The 21,434-nt window shown below is 42.4% G+C and overlaps 1 protein-coding gene across 5 annotated transcripts in view; it reads right to left on the minus strand.

The window, feature by feature from the left end:
- Nucleotides 1–21,434, minus strand: part of LOC135911737 (protein MMS22-like) — a 164,498-nt gene that overhangs the window by 70,542 nt on the left and 72,522 nt on the right. For all 5 annotated transcript variants that reach the window (XM_065444083.2, XM_070538428.1, XM_065444084.2 and 2 more), the window contains 6 exons: nucleotides 17,799–17,901; nucleotides 13,708–13,820; nucleotides 11,992–12,108; nucleotides 9,064–9,139; nucleotides 6,327–6,445; nucleotides 5,510–5,566 (listed from right to left, as the gene is read on the minus strand). In XM_065444083.2, the coding sequence (XP_065300155.2) occupies nucleotides 5,510–5,566; nucleotides 6,327–6,445; nucleotides 9,064–9,139; nucleotides 11,992–12,108; nucleotides 13,708–13,820; nucleotides 17,799–17,901 (585 nt within the window). The remainder of the gene's footprint in view (nucleotides 1–5,509; nucleotides 5,567–6,326; nucleotides 6,446–9,063; nucleotides 9,140–11,991; nucleotides 12,109–13,707; nucleotides 13,821–17,798; nucleotides 17,902–21,434) is intronic.

Consider the following 21,434-nt stretch of genomic DNA (forward strand, 5'->3'; position numbering starts at 1 on the left):
GTTCTCACAATAATGGCCAATAGCGTTGGTTGGCCAGCTGCTTTCGATGACAACATTATGGATGCAAGAGAAAGTGTCTGTTGCCTGTATTTGACATGAGATTGCAAATTCCCTGCTGCATGCAGTGAAATAATATTTGGCCCACATGTTCACAGGAGCCCCATAAACTAGGGGCATGCGAATACTCGAATGTCAGAGAATCGAATCGAATAGTGAAAGTGCGAATAATTTGTGAACTTGAATAACACATGAACTTGTCGCGACTCTCGAAATTAAAGTTTTTTTTTTACTGGGGGCAAAGCACGCTGAACCCAGCAATGAAACAGCGCGGATGGCGCCTGCTCTTTATCGTTGGCACTGGCTACGCACAGAGTGGTGATCGAGTCTCGTGATGTGTGGTCCTTTCATCTGTGTCGCGCAGATTCACCTGTTTCACGCAATAACCCAACAGCCATGAAGTTGGTTTAGCCCTTCTATATCTTGGAGAAAAACTGGGAAGCATAACTCTCTATGCAATAGATAAAAGATTTCCACAAGAAACAGGTCCACTGTTACACTGAGAACCTCACTGGTATTCAATGCAACACAACGTCACTAATTCATTAGTTTCAGAGGAAAAAAGAAGCACTTGATTCTATTCAACAGAAATTCTATTGATAAAGCAACATTTTCCAGGGCTTCATATACTAGAACTGTGCCGTAATCAGTGCTGGCACACTAATCTGGTGTTTCGTTTAATAAGAGTAGACCATACTGCACATCTTGATTTCCATGCACCTACGTTACCGATAGCTTGCTACATTCGTGTTATGCAATTCTAGGAGACTCCTGAGCATGGGCAGCACCATGTTTTCTCGCCTGATATTTGTAAGCATTAAGTTTTGTGAAATATTCATTGAAGAGTGCATGCTAAGTCTCCTTCCTGCTCCTCTTAAGCCGGATGGGAAAGGACGGCATGCACCGCTATGCCTGCTCCAGTTTAGTCTCTGCTTCTTGCACATCTTTTCTCGTCATTTCTAAAACACACAACATTACGGCAGCTAGCGATGCATCGAACCTTCCCCTTTGGCTCGGGTTTACCTGAAAAGCAGCCCACGGAAGCCAGAAATTTTATTGGAAACAATCGTTGCGCAGTTTTTGGAGTTTGAATTCAGAGATTTTTTCCATTCAAATACATAGGAGTATGCCGTGAAAAACAGAACAGTTCAAATGATCTCTCACTTCGAATTAAGAAGTTTCAAATTATCAGAATTTTACCTTAACAAAAGCATACATAACTCACTGCATTATTCAAAACTGTATTGTTATTCATATGAAAAATTAAATGTCGCGGTATTTCCTTAAAGGGAAGCTGAAGAGTCTGTCGAATTCAATAAGACGCTCATATACGGATGTGGGAACCTTATAAACCATGTAGGTAAAATTTTGGTTTTTTTTTTTCAATTAGGAGCGACGTAATCGTTGGTTGAAATTGCGCTGTAGCTCCGCCCCCCTTTGAGTGAGCGAGCGGAGCGGAGACCGGAAACCGCGGTGTTGTGACATCAACTCTGCTTCGTTCCTTCGCAGCGTCCGCGACCGTGCCTGACCGCGCTTGTTTCTGCGTGCGTGTCATCGTAATCTGCTTTGATCGACCCTGCATTCTGTTGTTGGTGCGTCTGCGTGTATGTAGAGTGGTAGTCAACGTGCGTGGTAGTCAACATGAGTGGTAATCAACGTGAGTGGTAGTCGACATGAGTGGTAGTCAACAGATGAAGGTCACTACACGTACTGCATGAACCGGGAAGCTTTTCACGCGTTTATAACCGTCTTTGTAGATTGCCGACAGCTTTGGACAGCGCACAAATGCCGACGATCGCATCCCCGCTTACGTTCCACGAGGAGGCATGCAGGAACACAACACTACAGTTGTTTGACCGGAAACTAGCTCACTAGATCGTCGAAAGATCGGCGAGTTTACTAGATCGCTTTGCAAAAAACATACTCACCAAAGAGCATTTCCAACACGAGGAGATTCCAAGACTTTGCTTTCGTTCGCGTCGAAAGCACTGCTCGCACCAGCATCGTTTGCTTCTTCGAGAGGCCGGCTCTTCGCAATCGGCTCGTACATGTAGGGAGTAACGCCGAACTCCTCAGAAAAACGCAGTCTCTCTAAATTTTCCATTACCGTCTCAGCAAAACAGCACCAAACTACCTGGCACCGCGCTTCATGTGTAGCGGCAGCGGTCGGCAGCGGCAGAGTTGACGTCATGAGGCGCACCGACCAATCACAGGCGGAAACGAGACGCGCGAGCTGGGCGTGTCCACTGCTGCACTTTTCGTCGAAATAAAATATATTTGCGCTTTCTTTCGCTCAATTTCGATACGATATACGAATTCGGAGGGTTGAAAACCATTATGTACAGATGTTCACTCATTTTTTCTGGAAAACCTTTCAGCTTCCCTTAAAGTACCGTAGTATGTGCTTTAAATTTCACAGCATGACCATAAAGATTGACGAATCTACATATAGTGTCATGTCGCTGGAGTGGAACATATCAAAATCCACCAACCCAACCATTACAATACATTTATTCCTTATAATGCAGAGTCGAGCAGCTTCTGTGTATGTGTGCAACCTAAAAAGCAGTGATTGCAGATGTGATTCTGCGACCCTGCAGAATCGCAACCCAAATTGCAGTGAAACAAATTCCATGACACACATGCTGCAGTGCCAAGCAAGTCAGTGTAACTGCCAGTCTGCAAACTTTCATTCAACAGGCACACTTAACTTACTGCTAAGGGTTCTTCTAAGAGACTGGAATTACCTTTTGCTTTCATGTTAGATTACAATATGTTTGCCACCGAAGTTCCGTAAGCGAAAAATTTCTCTTACCTACTCAACATGGTGGCCTAGCGGCTATGGCGTTAGGCCACCATGGCCTAAGGTCGCCATGGCAGCCACATTTCAACAGGTTCAAAATGCAAAAACGCTTATGTGCTGAGAATTGCGTGCACATTAAAGTGTCCCTCACCAGGCCCCAGAGCAAATTTTGGTTATACGCTAGAAGTTGTTACATGTCCTCTAGGAAAAGTTCCGCTGCAAAAAATTTTTCAAATGGGCTCATTATTGGCTGAGATATAAATATTTCAGTTCCGTGAACCCATGATTTCAGGAGGTGAGCTCCACTTCCAAGAGAGAAGCTCTCTCCACTCACCCTGTCTAGCCTCCACAACCAAAATTCCTTCCCTGCATTCTCCCATACCTGAGCTCAACGATCGCGTGACACATACGTCACGAGCCCTGCCTTTATTTTTCTTCCTCCTCACTTCTGCTGACGGCGTCACGCGTGAACTGTTGTGATTGTCTCGTTTTGCACAACGCATGATTTTGCGCACTATGCATGAGGACACCTGACAAGTGGTATAAGTCTGTGCTACACGAATACTGAGGCAGACACAAGCGGATCACAGAGCATGGTCCTGCACTGGAACACGGTAGAAAATGACATAGTTTCGGTGTCTACGCACGTGACTGCATGACGTGGGAACAAGCAGACGAAACGCAAGTACATCTCTCTTGCTGCGGTGCGTAGTAATACAAAAATATGCAGACATTTGGTTTGTGTGTTTTATTATTTCTCTATGCTTTACTTCGTCTATTCAAGCAACATATTACGCAAATAACAGATGTTGCCTTGAATAATTCTCGAAGTCATGTGTCACCACTAGCGACGTCATAGTGCAAACACGTGCACATAGGCGCTATAGCACGTATATGCCATGCTCCAGCTTCGAGCGTGGCGGCCACGAGAAAATGGGAAAATGACATTCGGTTTGAAACTTCAGATCTTTCCTCTGCACGTAGCAATGTAATACCTCGCAGACACAATCATTATTGCGCAATGCATGCTCTGCGCTTGTCAGCTCAAAATGGCCCACCCTGGTGAGGGGCCCTTTAAAGAACCCCAGGTGGTGAAAATTAATCCAAAGTCCATCACTGTAGCGGGCCTCATAATGAGATCATGGTTTGGCATGTAAAACACCAGAATGTATTTCTTTTTGTTAAGTTTCTCTTGAAAGACTCTCATTCATATTTTTCTGCCAGACAAGTAGGTGCTGCTAAAGCATGCAGATTTTGCAAAACTAAGATTTACATATTATGCCCTACCAGTCACTTAGCGATGCTGCTCAATATTCCAAAGCAACAGCTTAATTAAACTCGTGGACAACTTTTCTTGGCTATGAAGCGAAAGCTATAGGGGCGGAGCTTCTGCACACGACTGTACCTGTACACAATGTAGTCTGGGCGCGCTCGGCACCGGTTTCGGTTTTGCCAACCTCGCACAACTTTTTTACTTTAATGAAGACAGATACGATTAACTCGGCATGAATCAATGTTTATTCAAATCTGATATTTACCAAGTTCTAGACAGCCAGCATTGCAGTCTGCGTTAGAGCTCCAAAGTAGCCATAAGTCGTCAATTAGGACTTGGACGCGCAACCGACAGTGGCATCGGTAGAGCTGACGTAGCACTCAACATACCCCCCAGTTTGTACGTGCTGAAGATTGTGAGTTCCAGATGGGTTTGCTTGGTTTCTGTGCAGACACTGCAAAAGCTTTTTTTGTGTGCTTCAACAGTCTTTTTTTTTGCTAAAGTTGGTCAACAGCATCTCGGGGAGTTGATTGGCGGGACAGCAAGCGACAAACACTCACCAGAAGACACGGGCGCCATTTTGCATTTTATGAATGTGCAAAACATGCGACGGTCTCAGGTGTGCGAAAACTCGAAAGAGCAAACTAAAAATACAGTAAAATACCAATAGCTGACTGATGAATGTTACGTATCATTTAAGATTAGGTGCTGTAAAAAACAAAACAAAAAAGTATTGTTTTCTATTTCCGACGTAAGAAAATGTAAACAAAACTGCGGACTATTTTCAGCAGCGGTGAAAGAGGCACACTTAGTTTCTGTAGCCGTCGCTTCATAGCCAAGGAAAGTTGTCCGTGAATATACAAAAGATGGCACAGTGGTGGGCTCCAAATTAATTTTAGCCCCTTGAGTAGTTCTTTAGCATGCATCAAAACTAAGTACACAAGTGCTTTTGCAATTCCACTCCCATTGGCAGGGAATCAAACATGTGACCGCAGCGACCAACCAGCTGAACACCCGTCTACTAGAGCTGTTACCAGAAAATAACTGGGCAAGCAGTGTTGCATAAAAGCCTGCACCAAAACAAAGTGCTGTTAAACAACATTGTTTACAGAACACTATGCTGCAGTTAAAAGCCTCGTACTTGTACGGCCACATTTGGAGAAAGGTTCATTTTCATTAATGAGTATTTAATTTGCATTCCATGTGTAATGGAAGCGGGACTGAACACAGAAATTTCAATTTGCCATTGGACGAAGTACTAAACCTAAAGAAAGAAAAGAACTTGAAAAACGAAAAGGGAAAAAGGCAGACCATTATGAAAGAAGTCATGACGACAAAGCAAGATCCTCAAGTATGGGAAGAAGTTTCGTGCTTACCGGCTCAGCTGTCACGGCCATCACAAATTTCTGGGCTGCGGCATAGTTGCACTTTCCCTGTAGGCAGACAAATGCAAGCATATCAGGATGAATTTAGTGGCAGGGAGGTCACCTGTTCATGGGGCAAGCTGGCTGAGATGTTATCTCTGCCCTCGCAAAACTCTACAACTTGGCGAGTAAGTGCGCAACCCTTCGCTAGTAGTGAGATTACTGATATTTTCCATGAGAAGCTTATGGGCTATTAAGACTGTTAAGAAGAGAGGTAAGGAACAAAATTCAGTGAAACGATCTAGACACATAATGAAGATTTCTTGGTTAGCTTCTACGAAGCCATTCAAACAAACTATACTGTAGCAATCAAAGGACTGCCCTCATCGCTACTATCTATACTTAAAATTATTTCTGCCAACATGATCCTTAATTGCTGCATGCTGTTCTTCTTTTGTTCAAATCAAATGCTGGGTAGCCGTGGTGTTTCTCACCACAGCAGCCTTGCACTGGCATGCCATGTTCAAATCTGCATAGGCATTGCTATAGAGTGAGTATCTCATAAGAGCATCTACAAAACAGTGCAGCCAACAGGTGTTTCAAAACGCCTGGAGTGTGGTAAATCTTTTTTTGGTTATCTCTGTGCTCAGTTTTCTGGCCTACAAGTAGCACACAACAGTCAGCAGACATCTACTGTAGTTTCTGACTAATCAGTGGACTGGGATTCCTAAACATGGAGTATATGGCAAGTTCATAACATTTAGCAGGAGTGAAGAGGTTTAACACCCATCTTTGCAATTTACTACAATGCTTCTTCGCTGTGCTATACCTTGGTGCTCCAGAGAGAATCCTTGCTGGCCTCTGCAATGGCACTGAGCATCCACAAGCAGAACGCAGCTCGGTCACTTTCTTCCGCACTTACGGAAAATGAAGACAGGCAGAAGCCATCTGCAAGCACACAAATGTCCGTTTACGACCTCAATTAAATGGCTGTGAACACATGTGCACAAATTGCGCCCAAGTTTACGTGCAGTTGTAACACTGGTCAAAGCAATGCTGGAACCATGCTGAGTTAGCAGAAAGATGGCACGAAACCATATTTGCAAGCATAATTTTGCTCTTATCAGGCCATCTAAGGATGCCATTAATACATAATGCTTTTATCGGGCCACTAAGGTCACAGTGTTCAACCAACGAGGCCCTGCTGCCACCAGCAAGGCAGGACAGGCTCCGACTTGAATCTTTAAGCTTCAAGCAATACCTTGCGAAAAAAAATCTTCAGCCTAGACGATAATGACCTACATACAGCTTAAAGCAAAATTCAAGCCAATGAAAAAATATGAGATAAGACAATTGCCTGTCCGGTCACAGCATTTTTTTCTGCATGTTCCTTTTCAGCTTTAAGCCAGCATTACTACAAAGTGCCCAATCTTTGTGTACGTCTATAAAGTGTAGTACTTTGCACAGTTTGCTCACTGAAAACATTCTGACATGCTTCTAAAGAGCTACATAATACTGAGCCTGTAACTTTGCACTGCAAACAGTAAGCCTACCTGTTACAGTGCTGCAAATGTTCATTATTAAAATCATAATAGTTCTAGAATGATAGGCAACAAAAAAACAGAAGTCACAACAAACTAAGACACGCTTACCACTAAAACCAATACAAGAACAACGAAATAAACAAGAACAACATGTCTTTCTTCGCTGTCGTCTTTCTGTAGCGGTAAACATGTCTAGTAACAGTACCAAATAGGACAAGATCGAATTCTTTCTAAAGTCACAACAAAATTTACAGGAGACATGTGCCTGCCTTGTATGCTTCTTTGTCACCTGCCTACTTTGCAGTAGTTTGCATGGCTCACCGATCTGGGAGCAATTTGCCCAGACAATCACGGCTGTTTCTGGTTTGCATGATCATCAAGAATTTTGGTATGGCCACCTGAACACAATACAGTCGACTTCCGTTAATTCTACCCTGACAAGCCTGATGAAAGTGGTCTAATTATCCGGTAAGTCAAGTTAAACCAGATGCAGAAAAAGAAACCATCAAAACACATTGCTGATTCATTTGGCAGTATTGACCTGATTAAAACATGCTCCCGAATCAAACGCACACCTGCTCTCTCTGTGTCTAAGGCAGAAAACTTGCATAGAAATTACATTAAAGTTCCTAAACAAAGTAGAAATCCAAAGCACACTCCGTGCTTTAGCAAGAAGAATGCCCAAGGGTTTAATACCGTATTTTCGCGACTCTAAGCACCCCCGGATTCTAAGCACCCCCCTCTATTTTCGCGAAAAAGTTGGGAAAAAAATTTGCATGCGAATCTAAGCACCCCCCTATTTGTTAGGAAGAACGCGTAGCCAAGGCCGCCAAACGCGCTTGCTCACTCTTGAATTATTGCTCGGCGGACATGCAGGCACGCGTTCGATGTCTCTGTTGGACGCGTATCGAGCCATCTTACCCCGGAGGTAAAGACAAAGCTTCGGAACATCAATAGCGACTTGGTTGTGATTCCGGGTGGCATGATGCCAGTGCTGCAGCCCCTCGACGTTTCAGTCAACAAGCCCTTCAAAGCCAATCTCCGACAGGAGTACGAGGAGTGTGTGCGAAACCCCTATCGGAAGAAGACGATGAGGGGAAAGCAGCAGAAAGTGTCCCCATAAACCATCGCAAAGTGGATTTCGGATGCGTGGAAGAGAATCCAAGTGGGCGTTGTGGTTAAAATAATTTAAGAAGTGCTCGATCTCAAACGACTTCGACGCAACAGAAGATGACCTGCTGTGGGATACCGAGAGCAGCGGTTCAAGCGGTGCGATGAACTCGAGTGGCAGTGATAGTAACTGAGCATCCTACACAAGCGATGGGTTCACTGTCTGCACCGATTTTTCTTTTGAATGTTTGCAAAATAAAATGTTATTTCTTGCACCCGTCTCGTCGTGATGTCGCAGCAAAAAGAGGGAGAGGGGGGGGTGGACGTTCTAGATTTTTCGAATCTAAGCACCCCCCTCACTTTGGGCATCGCAATCGTGAAAAAAAGGGGGGTGCTTAGAATCGAGTAAATACGGTATGTGTAGCACAATGACGGCCAGTTTCCTAAAGTCAGCTTCACAGCAATACAGTCATGTTATATGGTAAAGCATATGAACACGTTCCGACTTTATGTTTGGTTGCACTGTGCAGGCAATTTACGACCTAATTCCTTTTGAAAAAAAAAAACAAAGTGCATTAGAGGTACGGAAGGTACATGCTGAATGGTCAAGTTTGAATTATCTGATGAAGGCTAGCCTTAGGATCAAAATAACTTAAGTATGGACCCAGAGAACTGCATGGATGCCGGCTGGGACCTTGGGTTAGGATCGAATTAACCAAAAAATCGAGTTAACCAGACTCAAACTAACGGAAGTCTACTGCGGTTGGTTAGAGGTAAGAAATACAGTGAGAAATGAACCTCAAAGGCTATTTGTATACATGCACCAGATGGTCGTCATGACTAATCTATTCTCATGCAGCGTGTACTGGTTTGCGTGCAATTTACATGCATGTAAACAAAACTTTCACTCACTGAGGTCCAGTTCAAGGTCCCTGCTGGACTGCGGGCAGACCACTTCAAGCACAAAGTTCACGTAGGTCCAAAATGCCTGATGGAAAAGAAAGAAAAGCCGGACAAAACAAAACAGGAGGAATTAGTAGAGGAGACAAATGGAAGAACATGTTGACAATGCTAAAAGGGATCGAACATGAAACATGAGTAGACGGGACAGGCACTAGGACATCTACTGGGTATATAGTGCAGAGGGATGAAAAGTGTAGCAAGGTGCTAACACGTAGCAAAGAGCTGCATGAAACCAAATAAAGCTAACGACTAATATTTTGGATGTGCCCGATAATTCGGACGCTCTTGGGGCACTGCCATGTACTCTATAGAGCCAAGGTATAAGAACGTCTGAAATTTCGGACCCAAAAACCCTTCGCCGTTCGATTTTCCGGACTTTTTGCTGTGACAGGAGGTCTGAAACAGCATTAATCAAAGCCACTACCACCGCTACTTTAATTATCATGCAGCCTCGAACCAGCGCTCTTGCAAACTGATCCACTGGCAGCTGCAGCCATTACCATGGCAATCATTAGGCCTAGCTGCTTTGACGTTCACTGCCAAGCTTTCTGCTGCTGTTCGCTGCCGCGTTTTTCATTGAAAGAATTCGCTGCTTCCAGCAATGGCGCCGACTCCGCCTTTGTAATCCTCGCCAATGGCTTCGACATGCGGAAAGCACAGCGCGTTGCATATGCCGGTTTTCAAAACTCAGCTTTGCCGCAATACAACAGTGTCACGAGGTGAAGCATACCAAGAGTAGACACTGGCAACTGTCGCGAGACACAATATGTATTCTTTACTTATGCAAGCTTGCACCCATCATCCCCTGTCACAGTACGAGCACCGATACACCTATAGATGTAGCGGCAGGCCTTCCGAGCTATTTTGGACGTGCCTACAGTGACTTGAGCTCTTGGGGGTAGTAAAAGGCATGCATTCAGTTTTTTGGACTGCCCCATCTTTCGGACGTTTTCGCGGCCTCAGGGAGTACGAAAAATCGGAGGTTGACGATACAAAACCTATCACTCATATCGTATATGTGATGAATGATAACTTCTGCATTCAAATAAGACAGAAGTCCACAGGAAGATAGAGATGAAGTGACTGACACTGGTCGAACAAGGGATGTGCAGCCTGGGACAGCTTTTGTTCAACCACTATCTTTTGAATTGGCAACGCAAAGGATTTCGTTTGTGCTATAGTGGAAAGTTCCACACGCTAATACACTGTCTGAAGCACGTAATTTGGCTAAGACAAATTCTGACTGCTTTCTGCAGAACGTACTGAAGGTACTGCAGACACACACTCAAGTGCTGTCATTAACTCGGTAATGACCAAAGTATCATAATGCTGCAATAAGTTATGGGCATCAAAATTTTGATTTACACACAAGAAAATGATAACCTATAGTAGCATTTTTGATGTGCTGGAGCGAGTTTTCAGTTGTGGATATATCAACGATCTAATAATCAATGAATTATTACAGCAGAACCTTGTTCATACGTTATGAAAAAAAAATGTGAGAAAAAAACACTCTAAATGAGAAAATGCGTGGTCCAAAGTCACTAAAAATACGGCAGTATCTATCGTAGCTGACACCTATGTATTGGGGAGTTTTGCATGACTTTTCACAGCATGAGGAGACGTGCGCCAAGCTGGTCGGGGCCTTGGCAGCCCAAGAGACAAGTATGTCATTGTTTCTGCAGCTTCAGCTAGTTTTTGTTTGCACTCTTCAAATTCGGCTTGGCTGAGCAGCTTGTCTGAGCGGGAAAAATTTGGCGTAAATTTTTGACATGCCCGATTTGCGAAAATTGTTAGGGCAGGAGACACTGGCACGCTGTCGAGCTGGTTGGAGTGACTCAAGATGTGCTGTGTTCCTGTTGCGTAGTGTTTTGAGATGGCAACGGGAAACCGAAACGAAATTGAGCTGGTGGGCCCCACCAGAATACGATGCCGCCAAAGCAAAATTTTACACTCACTTCGTGCCACCTGCAGCAGGGAATGCGGTGGCTTTGGGTTATTGCCTTTTAAAAGCGTGCAGTATGCTTCCAACGCCACTATGCCACATGCACTGTGAGATTGATAAGTGAAGATGCGTACCGCAATAGGCTTAGCGGCGATAGCTGTGAATGCGTAATCCATGACCTGTGATGGACCGCGAGGAGATTCGCTGGGATCAAAAGAAGAAACAGTGCATGCCGGCATTTTCGAACGACTAGGCGGGCGATTATTTCAAGGGAGCTCCCGTGGCGGGCTCCTACTGCCCTCAATCACGCATGCCTCGCGCTTTTGCTTGTTCACTCGGGATCTAGCAGCTGGCAGAAAAACATATACTATGACACTTTGAAGACGTTCTGAACGTTGATGCCAAAAGATTGTGTTTCTGGGAGTGTATTGACTGATAAAAAAGCATGACTGTATTGGGTAATTTTTGTTGTTCTCGATTGCAAATGTTGGTGCCGAGACATTGTGCGAAATGGGATAGTATAAATAAGGTTCTACTCTATACCAATATGAATTGAACTTCAATAACAGTTCATTAACATTTTTGTACAAATGTTCTCACCATGCCCAGAAGAAAAGGTGAAGAAGTTGTTCTAATTTTCGTTCATATGGAATTTTTAAAAAGATCAGTTCAAGAAGCTTATTTGGTCGTAAGAGCTGCTTGCCACTGGCTCACCGACTCCGGCAATATCCAACATGACGATTAGCTGAAAAATTGTCTTACGAACAGTTGTCGTGTAAGTCCTTTCTTATGAACATGGGCCCTGAAAAACGTGCGCTATTCAGGGATATTATCAAGTGGCTGTCTGAAATCTGAAAGAGTTCATCAAATGGGACCAAACACGTTCTTATCCCAAAGCAGTGGAACAAGTGCAAAGGGGAAAGGGCATGCACCTCTTCGGCAAAGTGTTCGTGCCTCCGACCGATGAGATCAGCTGCCATGGCCCAGGCGTCACGCACGCACGTGCAAGGAAACGCCCTTTCACTCTCCTGCGGCAAGGCACCTCGGCTCTGTGTGAAGAGAAGAAAGGTGGGAACCATGGTTTCCCTTAATTTTACAGACAGAAGCAGTGACCCATGAGCATGACTGAAAGAAAACAAACCTTTTCTAGATAATGAATACAAGGAAAGAAGTTGGCCAAGTCTTCCATGGTGTTAGCGTTTTTTCTCACAATTACCTCCAATCTTTTGTAAAGTATTGCCTGTTTCGCAAGCGCAATTGAGTTGCACGTAGGTGTTTCAATATATTCTTTGCTGCTTCCCTATTACAGTTCGTAAATTATTGGCTAACCTCCCTATCTTTCCCTCTCTTTTCTCTCCTTCTCCAAACTAACTGATGCCGAGACTACCTCAAACACCCGTAGGCTTTGCAGATCAGATGACACCCATTTCTTATTCTACTTCCTGCTGTTATAACAAAGAAACTTGGAAGGAGTTCTGCACTGTTACACACTCAATATATAATACAACTAAAGGATAACAGAGTTTAGACAATTAAATGAGTTTCTGCAAAAAAAGAAAAAAAAAACATTCTCCAAAAAGAAAGGGTGGGGGGTACATATTGAATGCAGATAGTGATTACTAGAAGTGAAAGAGACTAGACATCCGTTGTGAAAAATTAACCAAGCAAGCAAGTAAAGTAACCTGCATTTTTACTGGTCCCTTTAAAGATAGATACATAATAAACATTTATACTCTGTGTCTTGGTGCCTTTTGTCAAGGAAACCTTTACAGTTACCAGAGACCCTGCCACCTCTTCCATTATGATGGGAGGCTAGTATAATCTTGGTCAATAAAGCACTTATGCTTTCGTTGCCATAAAACATGTTTTGAAATGTGAGCATGATGACAAAATGCTTCTGCCAAACTTCAATGATTCAGAATTTCTTGAAGATCATCTAATCCTGTTCGCCCCACAGCCTGGGAATGGGTGCCCTCGCAGGCACCCATAGATAATGCACGAAAGTTTACAGACCATGGCATCTGAATAAATGCTGAATTTCCAAGCAGTTTGCGACCATAACCAGTAAAACCACACAATGCTATGCTTTATGTATGTACCAGTAGAGGCCAAAATTGAGAATACCAGGTGTTGTTTTAAGGCTGCCGAGAACTCAGATCCTGCGGTCCGTAAGCTTCTGCAGTAAAGTGTACAATCCAGCCTGGTTATATATAATGAAGCTAGCAATCATATTCTTATGGTCATTTCTTCATTATAGTATGACTGAGCCCATGAGAAAACACATGATGGTCCCATGCACAAGTTTTTTTTTTTTTTTTCCAGTAAAAAGTCGAGCGTTTCTTACAGCTGTCTCGCAAGTGTGTGTTGCAATCCCGGCCTGCAATTCTGTTTTTCATTTTGGCTTGTGAGACATGTGCTCCAAATTTCAACAGGTGCAATTTTAACTTACTTGCATTCGCTGCAAAGTGCAGGATCACCGTCATTGTGATTTGTGGGGCTTTACATTTCAAAGCAAAGCTAGAACTATGAGAGGCCCTGTAGTGGAGGAACAGCAAAAATCTACGGTCATTGAGCCCCAAGTGGTGGGCGGAGGTCAACTGTAGTGCACAGGTCATCCCAATTCCATTCACCATAACTGCCACACCCACCTGGAAAAAACGGGATGACAGGCAGCACAGGTCTGCCAGGAAGAGCACGGCCACTTGAGCAAAGAGAGTGTTCTGCCCAAAGCCGCCCAGGTCACAGAATGAAATTTCAGCACCTGAAGTCATAGGCCAAACACAGCGACAACGCAGACGTCAATCGCTACTTTGCTAAAGTCAGGTTCCGTACTTCGTTTCATACAGAGTAGCGAATGCTACAAAGACTAAAGGGATTTCTCTCACCCATGTCTTCTGTTCTCCTATTCTTTTGTGCTCTTTTTGCACTGTTTGCTATATTACATGTCGACCCATTAGAGCTTTCGCTTGCCCAGAAATGTACTGCCGTTGGCACAATACCGGTTTACTGGAGAGGTGTATGGCAGATACAATGCTCATAGCGACATTTCTTGACTCAGTGTTTAACTAGGAAGCACACAAAAATAATACTGCAGTGATCTATCATATTCGACATTACTGCTGGTATAAAGTGTTCGTGGCTGATTGATTGATGATTTTCCTTTGAAAAAAACACTCATGCAACATAAAAAACTAACGTATTGTAGTAGGATAAATCTCATAAGACGCTGCTACCATCACTGCTACTGCATTCCACAGCTTCGGTAACCCGTGAAGTTTAGGGGCAAAATAAAACTGTCTAGTAACGAGCCCAGCTAACACATTTGCAGTACTTTTGTCACTGCCCGCGCATTTAAAAGTAAAAAGAAGACAAAACATACCAAAGAAAGACAAACATGTGCGCTATGAAATTCAAGGTAACATTAATTAAGCCTAGGGTAAGTAAATATTATGTCACAGAAAGAAACTTTATATGAAATGAAAGGTGTCTATATGTGCACTTATTTACCACTGAACGAAAGGAGTGGCACATTTCTACAACCAGTGACCACAGCGCACCGCTTGGGTGCGTGATCAAAATTAGTAAGTTGCATGCTCGAAGCACACACATGCACAGAACATTCATCACTTGAAGTTGTATGAGGGCGAATCAGGAAGTCTTTACCCTTATATTTTAAAATCCAAAATAAGGTACATACAGGTAATTACACGTACGATTCTACATACCTTACACTATTTTTCCACATAGTCCCTACACCAGTTTACACAGTTGTCCCATTACAGCAATAAATTTGAGGTGCCCTTGTGCATGCGGCCTCCCAAAATGCTCATTGTCGTGCAAGTCTTCAGGGCCTTTTGCAAACTCACAACACCAACACCTCACTGTTCTCAAAGTGAGACACCTTTCCCATACGTGGGCTGCATTTCCCTGTGGATTTCGATTGGCGTTCGTCCCTTGCACTATAGAAAACGAACAACATTTCACTGTTCACACGTCCAAAGGCTCAGACGCCATGGACGTGTGAAGCATAACCGCCATCTTCAACAATTGACAGCAGCGCTGTGCTGCGGAGTTACCAGCAGATAAGGCCGGTCCAGTCAAAGAAAGGTCCATCGCTAAGAATGAATATGTTGACTTTGCATTTACAGCCATAATTTGACTAAAAAGAGAAAAGAAAGACAGAGGCAAGGACTTTCTGATTTGCCCTCGTGATACGTGAAGTACTCATTCAGTAGAAAGTGTCACAGATCAAGATCACATGCACTGCAAAATGTGCAGAGTGGCATTTCCATAATTTTGTACAGGCAGCATGGCAGGATAACACATTAGTCAACAGCACTGAAAGACGGGACGCGGGTCTTGGGGACCGAAAAATTATTAAAAAGATAAGTCTTTTTAAAATGTTATTTTCTGAGTCTACAGCGACTGATGCATGATCTCGGAAATTTTAAACGCATCTTGGATCAATATTTTAGTTGTAATGGTGTTTTATATCACCTCAGCAAGCTGCATTTTTACTGATGAATGCGCAAGAATGCGTGATGTGCAGTTGCCGTTCTACGTTTCCGATGGCAGCCGTCTTGGTCTTTGAAAGAGCCACTCTTCCTGTTTAGTTTTTGCACCACTGCTATGTCAAAAGCTGAGTGACTAAATAGAAAAAGTGTGCGAAAAATTTTTTGCTGTACAAAGTTAAGTGCATAAAGCTTGAAGTGCTGCAAGAAGGTTCTCTTTTTTTTTTTCTACATTTTTTATTTATTTTGTTGTTTTCTAGTAGTCATATTATAAACATTGAACTTTCATGAGCTGCTAAATTAACAATTGTCAGATTTGAAAACTGCTTGCGGCACTTCACTCTTTATAGAGTCTGCTGTCTGTCAACTCGTGCATTATTATAGCTTTCTGCCCAATTTTTCTTTTACCTATTGTCTCCACAAATAATAGCAATGGGCTTATAATTATTTTCACAATTCTTTGCTCTACAAAAAAGATTAATTGCTTCTTTGAAATCAGCTCAGAAAACTGAACAAGACTGCAGCTTTTAATTGAATTTGGCCAAAACATAAGTAAGATAGCTCTAGGTACCATGTCCCTCTTGCATATAGCATCTCTCAGCAAAAAACGCTGTTTGTGCCCTCCATTGAAAGATAACACAGCAAAAAATGGCAACTTACAATGAATAATTATTGTACTTACCCGATAGTAACACATGTTGTTTCTTTTTAATTGGTTAGAAATTTGTTTATGCAATGTTGCTGGATATGAAACCAACCATGCTGCTGCATTTGCAACAGCTTACCTGCTGAGCCAGCATCATCATCACAGTGATCACAAGATGGCAATGGAACAATTTCTGTCATGGGACAGAAACAAAATGCTGTTTTTCAGCCTTTGGGCACCAGGTGTTTTTCAGAAATGTAACAATTTCAATTTCAAAGTAACACATTAGCAAGCTTTAAATTCAAATGCTATTTATTGGCAATATGTTCCTGAACATTTTGCAATTTTTTCATCCTCAAATTTAAAGGAAAATAAGAACTTATGCTAGTTAATTATTTAATTCAACTAGTTAGGGTTCCGCAGGCAATATGACCTCTTGGTTTCCACCACTGTCCCACATAGACACCTTATAATCAACTTCGAGGTCCTCTGAAATGTTCACAAGAAGCTCCTAATATTCTGCATTGTTAAAAGATATTCGCTGGCTTTTTGTGCCAGTCTACCACGTTAGAAAAGGAGAGATGCAAGCAAGGCCAATTGATAAACTTTGTTATGTCATCTGTTGCATATGAACAAAACTTACTATAAAGCTTTAGTTAACCCAACTTCTAAGTAGATGGCGCATCTAACGTACAGTTGTTTCATATCCAGATCTTGGACACAGCATCTAAAGGGTCTAAAGCCAAACCCACTTATAACGATACTAATTTTAACAAGATCTCAAATATAACATTGAGCAGCCGGTGCACTGTGAACTTTTGTTTCTGTTTCATGGTGAAATAAACCGTTTACAACAATTAGACCTGGTTGACCTTGCTGCAAGGAACAGGACTGCAAGTTCATTGCAAAAAAGAATTAAAAACAAAGAAAGAAAGCGCCAGCTGCCGGCACTTGCCTGCATGCCTCACACCTTTGCCACATCCACCTCTGAGCTGTGCGCACTCCACACAGCATGACTTCGACGACATCGATGGCCTACTGCACTCTTCTTCCGTCCCATCCCCCGACAACGGCGCAGTCGACTTGAGGAGTGGAAGGGAGACGGTCTGGCGATTGTTTTATGCCTTTTTCCTAATTCAACCTGCCGGAAAAGTCTATCATCTTGTCGCTCCCATCAAGGTCAAATTAACCAAAGTCAACTGAATAAAGAATTACTATAAGTAGTGCAGATCTTCTTACAAAGGACTATAGTATGAGCACTAGAACTCAAGGTCTAGAAATTTCAGAGCCCTGCTGATGCAATGTCATTGTTAAAAATTGTTGCCAGAGGACAGTTTTAATGCACAGCTCTTGAATACACAAAGATGTTTGCAACCCTATTAAAAGGTGGTTTGGAGTTCGTTCTGTGATGTTGAAAAGAAAACACTGAGGCAACAACACGCACGTACATGCATGCACATGCGCACACACACACACACGCAAAATTTAAAAAATGCCCGTAAAAAAATAGAGAAACTGAAAAATTAGAAAAAAATACCTGGGCAACGGGCACAGGAAGAACAGCAACAAATGTTTGGCTAACCTCTGAGCAAGTGGGATGACATGACAATGTCAGCCACTCGAAGGGCAGTCCACCATGCCTCAAGCGCTACATGGAAACGGCAGTTGTCAGTGGAGCGGCAATGCTGTTGCCGAGTGAAAGAGAAAAAAAAAAAAAAACATTTTAGGACTATATCCGATTTGTGAACCAAATTAGGTGACTGCAGAAGCTGTAGCCATGTGTTTTTCAATATGTTTCAATATGCAAAGTAATGTTGTTTATTTGTAAACCTACTACATCTGAGTTCCTTACAGCATTACTAATTCCACTCTATCAACTACAATGCAAAATCGATATTCGGGTGCATTACTGACACCGAATCTGTCCTGGCTCGACCATATTAGAGCAATTTCTGCCACTGCTTCCAAATCGCTAGGATTTTTTAGACGTAGCTTGAAATCTGCACCCTTGAACATTCACAAATTACCATATATAACTTTGGTTTGCCCTCAACTTGAATAAGCCTGTGCGATTTGGCTTCCTCATCAACAATCCAGAATAGAGCAAGCTGTTTCATTTCAATTAACTACATTAACCAATCCAGTATATCGCGAATAAAACAGGAACTTTCACTCCAACACTTCAACATTCATTGTGACATTGCTTGCTATCACTATTTCATAAAATTATTAAAAGAACGTGTCTCACATTGCATAGACTACATAATCATTCTTGCTATGCCCGCATTCATAGCTCAACAAATGCATTGAATAACTTTGCACTTCTACGTGCCATCCGCCTCTGGAATAACTTTCCCGGATCAGATTGCCTCCGGGACTAACTACGATAGCTTCCGCCATATCCTAGCAAATCATGCTGAAAACAAAGAGGAGTAGATAGTGCCGTGCCTGCTTATTGACGGTACATTGGTATTGTTGGTAGAATACATTTGTTTATATAAATGTATCTTGTATTCTGGCATTATGCAAGTTCGTTATTTTCTACCATTTCCTCTGATATACTCTTCTCTTCTGCATTTGTGCAGTATGTTTTTTGTTTCCCTTGTATTTCCCAGTACAGCGTTTTTTTTTTGTGTGTGTGTTTTCCCAGCAAAATTCTGGTGCATATTGATGTTATATAACGGAGTTTATCACAATGTGCATTAACAACTCCTTATGCATTAACCCGCTCACACAATGTCTCCCACCAGGCCTGTAAAGTATGTTTAAATAAATAAATAAATAAATAAATAAATAAATAAATAAATAAATAAATAAATAAATAAATAGGAACAGTGAAAGCCGCTACACATAGGTTTTAAGTATAATGGTACTAAATTGTGCATTACTCGTGGAAGAAGAACACATTTTGAGTGCATGGACAAGAAGGCAAGAAAATATTTATAGGGTAACCTTCTGTTATGGTCGGTGCCTGTGCATAAGCTTGCAAAAAGATGCGATCATGCAACAGTGGCTCAGTGCGCAGCTGTGATGACAAGCATCTACATTGCATGTGCTGTCAAGGCTGGACTAAAGTGTGCACAAGATGAAGCGAAATAAAAAAGCTTTCAGACATAATTAGTTGAATTTGCAATGCACGGTCATGGATAAATGTAAGCTAATAATGTCGATAAATCACATGGGTTTTGCACACACAGACACATATGAAAAGAGATAGATGCCTTCTAGTTTGTCCACTTGCCATTGTGTTCCATTCTGGTATGGCAACACACACATCATTAAAGGCAACCATTTGTGAAGGAAAGGAAAAGAGCACTCCTGTATGGATCTGTGAAGCAGTCAGTGTGGAAGCTATATCTAGGTTCTTACTTGCTTACCCTGTTTATCCAAATGCGTGATAACAATTTGATGACCTTGCAATTAATCTGCGTGAACCCATTGCCTCCGGTGTCTGCGGCCCCAACTAGGACATTTCTGAGATTTTAATCTTTCAAGCATTTTGTTGTATTAATGATGACTGCCAGCAACAGCAATATCATTTTGAACAGTGGGGAAGACTGCTATAGCAGCTATCATTGCGAAACATCCCACACAGCCAGAGTGACCCTACCAATGACAAACCAGCTGCACAAGGTGTAAACGGTGCTACAAAAACTAACTGGTACTGCATGCCTCCATGTGTTATGATTGATGTTTGACAGCTGTCCTTGCAGATGCCTTTGCCAAACTTGATGCCAATCTTGTCTACCATATGTCAATGTCTCTTCAAGCTTCCTTTTAGAGCGACAGCTCTACTGCTCCGGGTACAAACTCAAAAAAGGTTTGGTTCTGTAAATCTGACCTTCAAGCTCAGTCAAGGTCAAATTTTCCCTTTCACGTCTGGGGAAATGCGAAACTATCGCATGTGGAGGCTGTGCCGATTCAGCGTTTGTTCTGAGCATCAAAAGCCCTGTCAAACACTGCTGGTCTACTTGGCGCAATAACACGTGTGCAGCTGCCACACCCCCACAGATTTCCCTTCAGAGACACAGAAAGTTGTCTGCGAGCACAGTACGCCTATGTTTACAAATTTGTATGGCCGATAAGCCTACTATCCTTACTTCGTATAGCTGTCCACTAATTTGCTATTGCAATCGATGCTTCGCCTTTCGAAAGAAACAGAGTTTCTTTCCCTAGTGATTAACCTAACCTTTCATGAGACTTCTCCCATATTTGCTACTGAACATGAAAAAAAAGAAAAAAAAAGAAAAAAAAGAAGACGAAGAGATGCAAGCCATGAATAAATGAAATACAAACCAGAAATTGCAAGGAAAGACACCGTTCCCAAGTAATAATTCGAGGGCAGAATCTCGCATCGCTGCCTGTCCAGTCGCCAATGATGATACAGGTGTTGCACAAAGTGCACTAGCCAAAATTAATTAATTAATTTATTTATTTTGAAATACTGCAGCCCTATTTAGGGATGTTGCAGGAGTGGAGTACAACAAATACAAGAAACCGACATAAAGGTAGTAGAACATATTAGAAAAAGAAAAGGACAGTAAACTTATCACACAAGTCCTTTTACAAAATCTGACAGTGCCAATTCCTGAATGGAACCAGGTAACTCGTTCCAACATTCGACAACTCTCTGGAAATAACAGTGTTTGAAAATGTTAGTGCGTGCAAAGAAAGGCTTTAGGTTGAGGCACTGGCACGTGTGATGTAATCATAAGCGGATAGTCGACAAGACGAGGGAATGATTGAGTGTAACAGCTTCATGGAATCGGTACGCTGCCTGGTGCACAGAAGAGGTCAATTCGAAAAACTCGTTGTAGACGAGGGCTAAAAATCCCGATCGTAGCGATGACAAATGAAACGAACTGCCTTTCTTTGTACAGATTCAATTTTGCTAATGTCGCACAAACCATATAGGTTCTATATGCATGAAGTGTACAGTAATACAGGGCAAATAAGCGCTAAATACATTAGAAATTCAGTGTATATTGGCAATTTAGATAATGTTCATCTTAAGTAACCTAATTCCTTAGAGCTTTAAATGTAATGTGATCAATATGCTGTGAATACTGCATGTTGTGTGTGAAGCTAATCCCAATGTATTTGTGCACCTCCCAGGGAACAGTTGTGTTGTTGAAAGCGCACTCGTGCTGTGAAGGAAATCATGCTGATATTACTCCAATTTCCCATACCATGAAATTACACAACATATTTTCAAAAC

This window comes from Dermacentor albipictus, chromosome 5 (genome assembly GCF_038994185.2).
Source record: "Dermacentor albipictus isolate Rhodes 1998 colony chromosome 5, USDA_Dalb.pri_finalv2, whole genome shotgun sequence".
In the NCBI taxonomy this organism is placed as follows: Eukaryota; Metazoa; Arthropoda; class Arachnida; order Ixodida; family Ixodidae; genus Dermacentor; species Dermacentor albipictus.